Raw genomic sequence first — 12,230 nt, 5'->3', positions numbered from 1 at the left:
ACTTTGACCTTCAGTATTTTTGTGTTGTGTTGTTCTATTAACGCCTCTCTAACAATAGATATTTTGGAATGGGTGGTAATTGTTAGAATGAAACTTTAACATATCGTCTATTTGATATTATTCAGGTTGCTAGTTTATTATTACCTGAGGTATAAGAAAATGACACAAATATTGGTAAACGGTGATCAGGCTTGGTGGAAGCTGAAATGCAAAGATTGTCAGCGTAATATGAATGTGAAGGAGAAATATAGAAGGAAAGAAGAAAAAGTAATATTATTATGTAAAACTATCGTCTTCATTTTGAGGATTTCAAGGTCTGGGAGTTGACTTCCTGGTATATTCTTTATACATAATATTATAGCCTTCAATAGTTGTGAAATCCCAACAATTATTAAATTATTTAAACCTATCTCTGTTATATATGCGCAAATCATCATTAAAATATGTGACAGCTGCTGGAGCCATTATTGTACTGATTATAATTGAAGAAAAGAGAATAATAAACCAATTGGTGTTTGTTTTATACTTCTCTTATACAAGGATAACAGAATCCATATTTAGTCATCATTAATACTATCTTTTAACTTCCATTTATCAAGTTATTAATCCTTGCATTTCAGCTTCCAATTAATCTATTGGTTGTTTCTCAATGTTCATGTCATTTTCTTATACCATATATGATAATAAATTGATAATATGAATATGAGTAGATCGAAGATAGTCGACCCTTACACCGGCAATAAGCAAGGCTGTGTTACATTATTTGATGTGTTGTGTTTGTAGTAGTTTTCTTCAGCCGAATTTGAGAGCACAGATAATATCAATAACATTGTAATGGAATGCACTTGGCTACTATGGACCTTATACATGAGAAAAATTTAGTCCATTATGAGTATCATCATAATGCGTTCAATAATATGACTTAAAATCAAAATCAACTTACTAGTATAACGTAACCGAAGACCCCTCCTTATTTTACCCTCATCGAACACTGCTGTTCTATTAGCTTTCAGTCAGATCAGGAAATGTTATGATTTTGTCGTTTTGTTTAGCTACTTTTGTTTTCTCAAATGTTTATTCTTTTTCAAATATTATATGTATAAAAAGATTCACCGCACCAACACAGAAAGCAATCAGATAGCAGGATTCAGTTTGAGACGGGAAGTAGGCAACTATACGGAAAGGAGAATTCTGCAGCCTATACAAATTTTATTGTATACTTTTTTCTCACAATTTGCTTTTTTCAATAGGAATAATCTCAACTACATGAAAAAATGCCGTAAATATTAATAAACAGTTGAATTTTTCTTCCAAAAAACATCATTCCATCGTTATAATTACATTATAGGGCCGGGAATAATTGAATTATGATAAATGTAAACACCAGTCCGAGAATCATAAAAATGAAAACAGTAATATAAAACAAGTAACTCAATTTACTCTTGTCATATTTCCTTAATTTACCGCTAACATCCATTAAACCTTGAGAAGCAACTTGAATACCTATCTCTGCAGCTCCAAGAACTTGCTTATCTTCATCAAGTGCTGATTGAAATGCCACAGCTCCTTGCTTCAAACTGCCCACAAGTTTGCTCATATCCTGAATCAAATCCTGTTGCAACGTGTCCTGGTCCTCAATTTGCCTATCGACTGATTTCGTAGTTTCATATCCTAAACCCTTATTCTGTCCCTTCCCCAACAATCTCTTTCTCAACTCCATAACAGCTTCGCTATCTTCGTTTCTATCAATAAACTCCTCATTTGGGTATTCTGTTTGCGATTCCGTGTCAACTGCATCTACAGAATCTAAATCGATACTATATCTTCTTGTTTTTGAACTGCTTTGGTACTGTTCGTACTGTGACTCCATTATTTTGTGGGCGTCATGTTTTGTTTGCAGATATTCAAATGCTTCTCTTTGATAAGTATGTTGATACCTCAAAAACTCCTCTGAGACCTTATTGTCGTCACTTGATCCCAGTTGTTTTGTAACTGCTTTCCTTCGTAGACGATTCAAATTAGTTAATTGTTTGCTACTCAAAACGTAGGACAGAAAGGGGTCGTTGGAAGTTTCAGCCATCTTGCCTTGCTATTATGTGTCCTGTCAACCTTTTTTTATTCTCTGTGTATGTTGAAATTGTATTCTACTTTATAAATTTAGTGGTGATAAAGTGGTGAAGCTTTCCTCCGGCCATATTTTATATATACTGACCTACTTTAGGGAAGAAAAACGAACAAATCCAGACCGACATCTGTAACAGGTATCGGTCAGTATCACGCTCATATGACAAGATATAGGGAGCAACTACATGCAATCACTATACGTACGTAAATATACTCTCCTATAAAAAGTAAATATATGAGAAAAATTTCCGCCCATCTACTATCAAACTATAGACTGTGGGAATACTCAGTCATTGTTAGCGAAAAAAGGCGGGATAGAACTTATTTTAGGCATCTTGAGCTTATTTCTTAATGCGTGGGAAAAATTGTAATTTGTGAAGCTTAAGGATAATCAGACGGAAAAGCTAGCTTGGATCCAAGAAAAACTCCCGGTAACCAGGCCAGCAGCCCCTAAATGGTCATCCACTAACACAAATTACTTGAACATGTTGAAATGTGTTGAAGAGCCATGATATTTTTATTTTTTATTCGAAAGAAGAATTAAACTGAGGAAAGAAAGAGCAAATTAATAGAGGGCCGTTTTATAATATCTCTAGGACTCAAAAATTCTTCCAAGAAAATTTGTCCGGGTAACGAACATAGTTTTATTATCTTAGGTCTATTCTCAAATAACGCTGTCATTAATTGGCGAGATGAAAAGATAATAGTACACAGTTTTTTTGAGAAGATATATGTTAGTTACCGCTAATTATTTTCAATGCTAAAAACTTTGCTTTTCGCATTTTTACTTTTGTTTTTTTTGTTATGTCTCTTACCAGCTGAACTATTTTGAACTTTGTGGAATGGTGTACTTAATCTACCTTCGACGTTGTTCATCTTGAAGAAGTCTCTATCCAAGTCCTCAGCGGCATTGTACAATGCAGCTTGTTTACCACCGTGCGTAACAGATTTGGCTTCTTTTTGTGTGTCACCACCAGTGTGAGCTGAAAACGTTAGCTGATTCAAATCACGAGCTAAATCCACGATATCAATGCCTTTAGCCTTAGCAGCATTTTGCACTTGCTCCTTTCTGGTGTCCGGTAATCTGTCGAACACATATAAATCTTTGTTAAATTCTTCACACTCTTCTCTAGTGTAAGGTGTATCATCCTCTAGATGGGGCGGAGGGTTGACATACAGTAATTTCCCATTGACGTAATCTTTCAATATATAACGACTTGCTCTTGGTTCATCAGCAGAACCGTAACCTTGAGTCATATAACCACGAGCTCTGGCGTATGCGACTAACAATTCTTGAGCAGTTGGTATATCCCCATTCCCACCTTCATCCCTTGATTTGGTTTGAATATGGATACCATAAATCGCTTCAATGTAATACTTTGGTATTCTTTCTGCTACTAAACCTGCTGGACCAATATAATCACGTAATTGATCAATAGGTAAAACACCATTACACACGAGCTCACCCTTGTTATATGCAAAGTTTGGGAAGACAAGACCGGGACAGTCACAAAGCATGACAGAATCAGATAACTTAATAGTTTGGAAGTGTTTTGTTTTACCAGGCGTGGATGAAACAGAAACTTTCTTGGCACCCACGAGCGAATTAATAGTGGAGGATTTACCTACATTTGGATAACCAACCAAACCAATATTAATCAGTGGAGGTTGACCGGGCAGAGGTGGCAATAAAGGCTCGTTTGGAGCTTTTGATAAAAACAATTCTTCCAGTTGGTCAATGGACAGAATTTTAACTTTTTCCATAACTTTTTCATCAGCATCGAACCCTTCTTTATCAGCTTCCTCGAAATCTTGTTCTCTATAATCTTCCCCCATTTCCTTTTGTTTCTCCAATAATTGATTAGCTCTCAATGCAGAGTAAAACGTGAACGAAATATTCTTGGAGATAAAGTACTTTGCCCAAGCGATACGTTGCTTTTTGGTCAATAAATCTGCTTTATTAACTAGCAGTAAGTTTGCTTTTCTGTCATCTGACTCTTTTACATATCTTTCTAAATCGACAGATCTAAACAGCAACGGATTCCTCGCATCTACAATTTGAACAACTAAATCTGATCTTTCAACAACTCTCCATAACTGTTTCCAAACTTCGATATTTCTTTCAAACGGTGTTAACAACAAGTCTTCATTGCTTTCTTGTAAATGTGCCAATTTTCTTCTCCATTCTAAAAACGCTTCCTTTTCTTGCCTATCAAGCTGAAACTTGGACATGCCCTCGTTCCATTCAGGCCTCCTTGGAACAATCAAATCCTTAGCAAGCGCTCTTTGCTTCGCATTAAGATTTCCACGCTGCTCATTAGTCATAGAAAACCCTTGAGATGTCGCAGAATCATTACCGCTATCCATTCTAATAATTTTAACATTTGAATGTCTATCGGCCGTGAAATCTTTGTCTGCCAGTGCAGCTGTACTCAAGAATTCATCTAAAGCTGATTCTTGAGTTACAGATCTTAATTTAACCCAGTTGGCCTCATGCTTATCGGTAGTGAACCTCATTTCACCATCAGGTAAATACTCGATGGCATTTTCTTTTTGACGTGCATATTTAATAGCTCTGCCTAATTCAAGCTTATTTTTATTTTTACGGTGGGTAGGTTTTGGCCCTTTTGGCGCCTTCCATTTCTTGGGAGCTTCTTTTGGTGGCATAGTTGGTGGGGGTCCTCAATATCAGATTTAGTTTTGTGTTTAAAAGAAGTTGGCTTATAAGCTCATCACCTCTTTATTAAGTAGTAGAATGCATTTTCATTGACAAATTTTTTAATCTCGGCATTGAAAAATTTCCAGGCGAAAAGGCGAGGGAAGGGAAGCTTGATATAATTCGAAAGAATACCCAATATCAAGAATAATAATATCATTTGATGTAATATCATTATATTTGTAAGAGCTTTTTAAAAGCATCATCTTTCTTGATTCATCTGTTGCCTCGTATTATACAGAATAATGCACACGTATAAAGTACCAATATATAATGTTATGTATACATATATTCTTATTTATTGTTGGGCAGTAATTACTGACATACACTTAAATTCATTTGAATAAGTGGCTTTCCATAAACGTACCTTCCCATCATCCCCAGCACTGCTTAAGATTGTACCCGTTAAATTCCAAGACACGGACCAAACTTCGCCATTATGGTCATCATGCTCGCTTAGAAGTTCAACTTGCAAGTTTGATTGTAGCTCAGCTTTCTCTTCGGTATTTGAGTCTGATCTGCCCTGTGCATCCATGTCAACATCAGCACTATTATCAAACATATTTGAGTTAGTTAAAGACTCCTCTGAGGCCAGGGGACTTAGTTTTTCTGTGATTTTGAAAATTCTAATTCTACCATCTTTGCAACCTGTTGCAATGAGTTGATACCATCTACCAATGGAAGGAGCCCAGCTGATACTTCTTATTAAACTTTTATGACCGGGAAGTTTTGCTGCAACGTGAAGTTTACCGTCTTTACCCCTTTGGTATATAATCGCTTGTTCCAATGCAGAGACTGCGAGCTTTTCAGGAGAAAATCTCGAAGGACACCAAGAGAGACAAAAATCAGACTGTAAATGATTTGCTGGTGGTATAGATAGCACTTTCATCTCAGAAGTCAGTGTCCATGACCTTAGGTCAGAAGGTTCTAAGGCATCATAAAGTCTGAGGATTCCATCGTTACCCAAACAAGCTAATTTTAAGCCCAAATGCGCTGGCGCAAATTTTACACTATAAAGTGATCCTTTGGAATCATTCAGGGTACACAGCTTGTTCCAACGACGGCCAGAGCATTCTTCTTGGTCGGGATCTTCTTCCCATAATTTTACCGTCTTATCGTAAGAGGCTGAAGCAATGATGCGCCCATATTCTGGACTGGCCCAATCAATGGCCACGATACTACTGTCGTGAGCTCTCCATGAGTCACTGAGTTCCCAATTACTCGTGTCCTTGTCTAATTTAAAAACTTTAATATGTTGATCAGAAGAGCATGTTGCCACATGTCTTCCGTAAAAGTCATAAACGACATCATGAACTAAATCATCATGCCCACTATCAAATGGTTGCATATTCAGAAATATTATTGGGTCGTTCTTCTTCTTCCTTAGTATCTCTTCAGAAGGGAAACCTTGTTTATAATTTGGTTTACTTGTCTCTATTCAGTTCATGATTTTTTCCATCGTTTTGCCGAAGACTTAACTAACAATAAATAAGAGAAACAGATATATTAAAACTTGGTTGATAATGCAGCACGCACATTCAATCGCGAATAATATACAAAAGATTATTTCTAAAGTTACATATAATGCACACCGGGTGCTGGAAGTATAATACATGCAAAATAAAATGGGCACTATCTCGTTGAAAAGCATCAAGATGTTATTATAAATGATACGCACCACCAGGTGAAGGTTTGAGAAAAGAAAAAAAAGCACTAACTTTTCTTTCAAAAGGCCACATTATTACTCCTTCAAACTGTCGAAAAAGGCTTGTCGATCTTCCAGTAAAGATTGTGTCCATTTTTTAACTTCATCAGTTTTTATATCATTGATGGCTCCCAAAAATTGTTTCAAATCCTTCTTGCCATTATACTTTTGTTCGTACTCAAAACATTGAACCAACATTTCATACTTATCAATATCTTTGACATATCTTCCTTCCAAACAGGTCTGCTTTTCGTATGCTAACCAGTCATCAAGAATTTCCCTAGATGCGCTTTCACTGCAGGGCCTTATTATGCTTTCACAGAGATACTTGACAGTTTCAAATTCTCTGCGATGTTTCTCTTCCTTTGTCATTGGGTCATTAGGTGTAATATCACCAACTAATGACTCCGCAAAATCGTGAACAAGTGCGATTCTGATACATTTGTTACGATCAACATTCTTGTCCGTAATCAGCATGGTAGTTAAACCCATTCTGTACATATGGTCAGATATACTTTCGCATGGGTCAATACCATGGTCAACCCAACCAGTTCTTCTTTGCGTTTTCAAAAGTTGTATAATATTCAAAAACGCTAACTGATAATTTGGGTGAGGTTTCGAAAGAATTGCCAAAATCTCCCTAGGTATATTATCTTCTGGCTTCCAGATGTTAACTGCAGTCATTTTGTTTTTCCTGGTCTTTACCTCGAATAGGTTTTCTTGTTTTGTTATTTGTTTTCTTTTTGGACCCTATGTTTATATATGGATTTTGAAAATCTTTTAAAAAAGCGATAAAAGCGTTGGGATCTGCCACTGGTAACTTCAAAATAGACAAGACGAAAAAACGGTGAAAATGGGTGATAGAAATAATACAGAAGTAGATGTTGAATTAGATTAAACTGAAGATATATAATTTATTGGAAAATACATAGAGTTTTTGTTGATGCGCTTAAGCGATCAATTCAACAACACCACCAGCAGCTCTGATTTTTTCTTCAGCCAACTTGGAGACGAATCTAGCTTTGACGATAACTGGAACATTTGGAATTCTACCCTTACCCAAGATCTTACCGTAACCGGCTGCCAAAGTGTCAATAACTGGAGCAGTTTCCTTAGAAGCAGATTTCAAGTATTGGTCTCTCTTGTCTTCTGGGATCAATGTCCACAATTTGTCCAAGTTCAAGACTGGCTTCCAGAAATGAGCTTGTTGCTTGTGGAAGTATCTCATACCAACCTTACCGAAATAACCTGGATGGTATTTATCCATGTTAATTCTGTGGTGATGTTGACCACCGGCCATACCTCTACCACCGGGGTGCTTTCTGTGCTTACCGATACGACCTTTACCGGCTGTACAAAAAAAATATTGTAATGAAATACAATTTTTAAATCGTTAGTAAAACAGGTTTTCAACTGGACATTTTATCGAAACAAAAGAAACGTGGTAACTCTTTTTCATAATTGCGCTCTCTACAACCATTTGATACAGCGATAATTAGTGCTTTCCATAATCTAAATGAAAGTTACCTTTTATAGCCGTAAAATGAGTAGACAGTATGACTGTTCTGAATATCATGGTATAATAAAGGAGAAGTATGACAAAGGCTATGCACACTTTCTTTTTGCTCAGTTTGCGATGGAAGAGTACATTTACTCGAGCTATTACCTCAAATAAGCCGTCTCAACAGTGAGATGGTAATACAAAGTTCGCAATCAAAACACAAAGAAATATGTTGAGTACACTTAGCTGATTGACATTCTCCTGTACCATGATATACACACGACATATTGGTTGCACAACACTAAAAAAAAAGTCACCGTCTTGGTTCTTTCATTCCCTCTTCCAAATGGAACTACATACCTGAGACGTGACCTCTGTGCTTTCTAGTCTTAGTGAATCTGGAAGGCATTCTTGATTAGTTGGATGATTGTTCTGGGATTTAATGCAAAAAAATCACTAAGAAGGAAAAAAATCAACGGAGAAAGCAAACGCCATCTTAAATATACGGGATACAGATGAAAGGTTTGAACCTATCTGGGAAAATACGCATTAAACAAGCGAAAAACTGCGAGGAAAATTGTTTGCGTCTCTGCGGGCTATTCACGCGCCAGAGGAAAAATAGGAAAAATAACAGGCATTAGAAAAATAATTTTGATTTTGGTAATGTGTGGGTCCCTGGTGTACAGATGTTACATTGGTTACAGTACTCTTGTTTTTGCTGTGTTTTTCGAAAGGGTTTCCTGGGAACTAGTGCTATAATGTCAACATCAAGTATCGTAGATTTCAATTCAACTTAGCTCTTATTACAGTTTATATATAATACGCATTTCATAAGGTTCATTCCACCTCGTCTCTTGTAATCATTACAATGCTGTTGATCAACTATATTTAACAATATTATAGCTTGTTTCTTTATAACATTAGCTTACGCTCATAGGCGGCAGTAAACGATGATTAACCATGAAACGTAAGGTAACGGTGGCATAATTTGGTATTTGTTTTCTTTTTTTCATTTTTTGAACTATTACTTGGTTTTTTCGAGAGCAAACTACCTCATACTTATTTCTTGTGTGTTAATATTATATTGGCGGCAAAGTGAAAGGGGTGATCATTCTGTTATGAAAAAAATAAAGAACTTAAGAGGAACGGTGAAGAAAGAAAACGGATAAAATGAGAAGAGTTAAACAGGTACGTAGCATAGTATGAATAGGATTCTATCTAGTGCATCGTTGCTATCCAATGTTAGCATGCCAAGGCAAAACAAGCATAAAATTACAAAGGCGTTATGTTATGCAATTATAGTAGCCTCAATCGGTTCAATACAATTTGGTTACCACTTGTCGGAATTAAATGCACCTCAGCAGGTGCTTTCGTGCTCAGAATTTGACATTCCCATGGAGGGCTATCCCTATGACAGAACATGGCTGGGAAAAAGAGGATATAAGCAATGTATACCATTGAATGATGAACAGATTGGAATCGTGACCTCCGTTTTTTGCATTGGAGGCATTTTGGGCTCTTATTTTGCCACCAGTCTGGCCAATATTTATGGAAGGAAGTTCTCAAGTTTAATTAACTGCACATTGAATATCGTCGGTTCGCTGATAATCTTCAATTCGAATAGTTATAGGGGCTTAATCATTGGTAGAATTCTAGTGGGTATTTCGTGTGGCTCTTTGATCGTGATTATACCCCTTTTCATTAAGGAAGTTGCTCCAAGCGGTTGGGAAGGTTTACTGGGTTCGATGACACAAATCTGTATCAGGTTAGGGGTCTTGTTGACACAAGGAATAGCCCTCCCACTGACTGATTCATACCGTTGGAGGTGGATTTTGTTTGGTAGCTTCCTTATCGCGGTATTGAATTTTTTCATGTGGTTTATAGTCGATGAATCTCCAAAATGGTTGTTAGCACATGGAAGAGTCACCGATGCTAAGTTATCTCTATGTAAGCTACGTGGCGTGACTTTTGATGAAGCCGCACAAGAGATACAGGATTGGCAACTGCAAATAGAATCTGGGGATCCGTTGATTGAACCAACCACCACGAACTCTATTAGCGGTTCTAATTCATTATGGAAATACTTGAGGGACAGAACAAATGTCAAGTCTCGCCATGTTATCACTGTATTGTTATTTGGCCAACAATTCTGCGGTATAAACTCCATTGTACTATATGGTACCAAGATAATTAGTCAACTGTATCCTCAGCACGCAATTAGGATAAACTTTTTCATTAGTATGGTGAATGTATTAGTCACCATACTAGTTTCTCTGCTAATTCATAGTTTGCCACGTAAACCGCTTCTGATGACGTCCACCGTCTTAGTTTCTGTTACCGCCTTCATTATGGGAATAGCAATGAACCATAATAAAATGAACCTTTTGATTGTGTTTTCATTTATATATATGGGCGTTTTCACGATGGGGTTAAATCCGTTGCCATTTATAATAATGAGAGAAGTATCAAAACCACAGGATATGGTCCTTGCGCAAAGATATGGTACCATTTGCAATTGGGTAGGAACTTTTATCATTGCATATACTTTCCCTATTATTCATGATGTTTTGTCAGGTTATGTTTTCATCATTTTTGCTATCATAGCATGCTCAATAAGCGCCTTTATCTGGAAGAAGGTTCCGGAGACCAAGAGGAGCGGCTAAAATGAAATAAGGGCTAACCATTGAGGCGTATCGGGACGGCGTGTTATTAGCACAAAGACATTTACTTATAAATCTTTGAATTATATATGTGAAATAAGTATTTACGCATGTTAAATTAGTAACAAATTCGTGATATTATATCTTTTTAACGGACTTGAGCATTAGCAATACTAGCAACCTTGAATGATTCGCCCTTAGCGTTGGTCAACTTTCTTACAGGATGGTCCTTTTCTTCTTCGTCTTTGAAGATAACTTCCAACCCGTCATTTGTAGTAAAATGAGGTTGTAAGTGTTCCCAGATCTTCTTTTTTGGATTCAATTGCTTCATTGGAGCTTCGTCACCGAAACCTTCAAAGAACACCTTGTCACCGGCCTTAGAGTCCTTTGGTGGCTCGACAAATTCAACTTTGTCGTCGTTAGAACCACACAATACCATAGCAGTGGATTTAATACCTCTCATGTTAACTGGTTTCAAGTTGCATACAACAACAACATAACGTTCTTGCATAGCGTCCAAAGGAAAATGCTTGACCAAACCAGAACAAACAGTTCTTGGGCCTTCTTCATCACCGACATCAATTGTAGAGACATATAGGGAGTCGGCATCTGGGTGCTTGATGGCTTTTTGAATAAAACCAACACGGAAATCTATTGCGGATGGCTTTGGCTTTTCTGGGGCCTTATTTTGTTGCTCTTGTTGTTGTTTGGCGTTGGCGGCCTTCTTAGCTGCCTTCTTGGCCTTTGCCTCCTCTCTCAATTTCTTAAGGGTTTCTTCATCAGGCTTACCTCTTGGATGATCTTGCTTTTTAGCCTTCTTACTAACATCTTCGTCTGCCTTGGCTGCGGCATCAGCAGCGCCACCCGCAGGTGCCTTTTTCTTCTTCTCAATAACTTCATGAGGTAAGTCCAAATCGTGATTTATTTCTAACTTGTCAGTGCTCGACACTTCCAACAAGTTTTGCATGTAATCAATCCATCTCAAAATATGTCTGTATGTGGTATAAGTTGACTTGACATCCTTGGAGCTTGCCACTAAATCCTTAATCAATGGTAAGGCGACTTCGAAGACGTGAACGTCGGTAGATGTTGGGTACAAAGTGGACACAATGAAGGTGTTGTCTCTTAACACCAAATTCAATTGATCTAAGTGTGGTTGGATTTGACCAGATTTTAGAACCGATTCCCATTGGGCAGCTTGAGCAGATTGTTCTTTAGTGAAAGAAACTGGATACTTTGAAATAATAAGCGATTCGAACTTGGTAACGAGATCGGACATTGACTCTTGAAACTCTATATTATACTTTCTTATTCAATTGGGCCCTGAAGTAAAATACGTCGCACGCTGTGTTAGGTTATCCATATGACTGAAAAATTTTCTTATCTCTTGCAAAATCGCCAAGCGGTTAGAATCCCTCAGAAACTGAAGAAAAACGCTTAATCGTTAATAATGACTATCACATACCATTATCATTTATTTGTTCATATATATGTTCATATATATGTACATATATATATATATAT

At 37.0% G+C, this 12,230-nt stretch overlaps 7 protein-coding genes and 1 non-coding gene across 8 annotated transcripts, besides 2 other annotated features; 1 reads left to right on the top strand and 7 right to left on the bottom strand.

Moving 5' to 3' along the window:
• Positions 1-80: 80 nt before the first annotated feature.
• Positions 81-413: a long terminal repeat (Ty1 LTR).
• A 148-nt stretch (positions 414-561) lies between these two features.
• Positions 562-725: a long terminal repeat (Ty1 LTR).
• A 617-nt stretch (positions 726-1,342) lies between these two features.
• Positions 1,343-2,080, bottom strand: USE1 (SNAP receptor USE1; the record flags this gene model as incomplete). Its single annotated transcript, NM_001180963.1, has 1 exon — positions 1,343-2,080. One exon carries the CDS (start codon positions 2,078-2,080, stop codon positions 1,343-1,345), a length of 738 nt encoding a protein of 245 aa, NP_011417.1.
• Positions 2,081-2,366: 286 nt separating this feature from the next.
• SNR82 lies at positions 2,367-2,634 on the bottom strand. Its single transcript, NR_132178.1, has one exon. It is a non-coding gene; the product is annotated as an SNR82 (small nucleolar RNA).
• Positions 2,635-2,868: 234 nt separating this feature from the next.
• On the bottom strand, positions 2,869-4,791 carry LSG1 (ribosome biogenesis GTPase LSG1; the record flags this gene model as incomplete). Its single annotated transcript, NM_001180964.3, has 1 exon — positions 2,869-4,791. The coding sequence occupies one exon, from the start codon at positions 4,789-4,791 to the stop codon at positions 2,869-2,871; it is 1,923 nt and encodes a 640-aa protein (NP_011416.3).
• A 347-nt stretch (positions 4,792-5,138) lies between these two features.
• SEH1 (Seh1p) lies at positions 5,139-6,188 on the bottom strand (the record flags this gene model as incomplete). Its single annotated transcript, NM_001180965.1, has 1 exon — positions 5,139-6,188. The coding sequence occupies one exon, from the start codon at positions 6,186-6,188 to the stop codon at positions 5,139-5,141; it is 1,050 nt and encodes a 349-aa protein (NP_011415.1).
• A 393-nt stretch (positions 6,189-6,581) lies between these two features.
• Positions 6,582-7,229, bottom strand: YGK1 (5'-deoxynucleotidase; the record flags this gene model as incomplete). The annotated part of the gene is made up of 1 exon (NM_001180966.1): positions 6,582-7,229. One exon carries the CDS (start codon positions 7,227-7,229, stop codon positions 6,582-6,584), a length of 648 nt encoding a protein of 215 aa, NP_011414.1.
• A 265-nt stretch (positions 7,230-7,494) lies between these two features.
• RPL28 (60S ribosomal protein uL15 RPL28) lies at positions 7,495-8,455 on the bottom strand (the record flags this gene model as incomplete). Its single annotated transcript, NM_001180968.1, has 2 exons — positions 7,495-7,895; positions 8,407-8,455. 2 exons carry the CDS (start codon positions 8,453-8,455, stop codon positions 7,495-7,497), a joined length of 450 nt encoding a protein of 149 aa, NP_011412.1.
• Positions 8,456-9,248: 793 nt separating this feature from the next.
• VPS73 (putative sugar transporter) lies at positions 9,249-10,709 on the top strand (the record flags this gene model as incomplete). Its single annotated transcript, NM_001180969.3, has 1 exon — positions 9,249-10,709. One exon carries the CDS (start codon positions 9,249-9,251, stop codon positions 10,707-10,709), a length of 1,461 nt encoding a protein of 486 aa, NP_011411.3.
• A 145-nt stretch (positions 10,710-10,854) lies between these two features.
• On the bottom strand, positions 10,855-11,985 carry ARC1 (Arc1p; the record flags this gene model as incomplete). The annotated part of the gene is made up of 1 exon (NM_001180970.1): positions 10,855-11,985. One exon carries the CDS (start codon positions 11,983-11,985, stop codon positions 10,855-10,857), a length of 1,131 nt encoding a protein of 376 aa, NP_011410.1.
• Positions 11,986-12,230: the final 245 nt, after the last annotated feature.

This window comes from Saccharomyces cerevisiae, chromosome VII, assembly GCF_000146045.2.
Source record: "Saccharomyces cerevisiae S288C chromosome VII, complete sequence".
NCBI lineage: Eukaryota > Fungi > Ascomycota > Saccharomycetes > Saccharomycetales > Saccharomycetaceae > Saccharomyces > Saccharomyces cerevisiae.
Note: the sequence above shows the minus strand (reverse complement) of the source record. Positions and strands in the feature narration are given on the sequence as shown.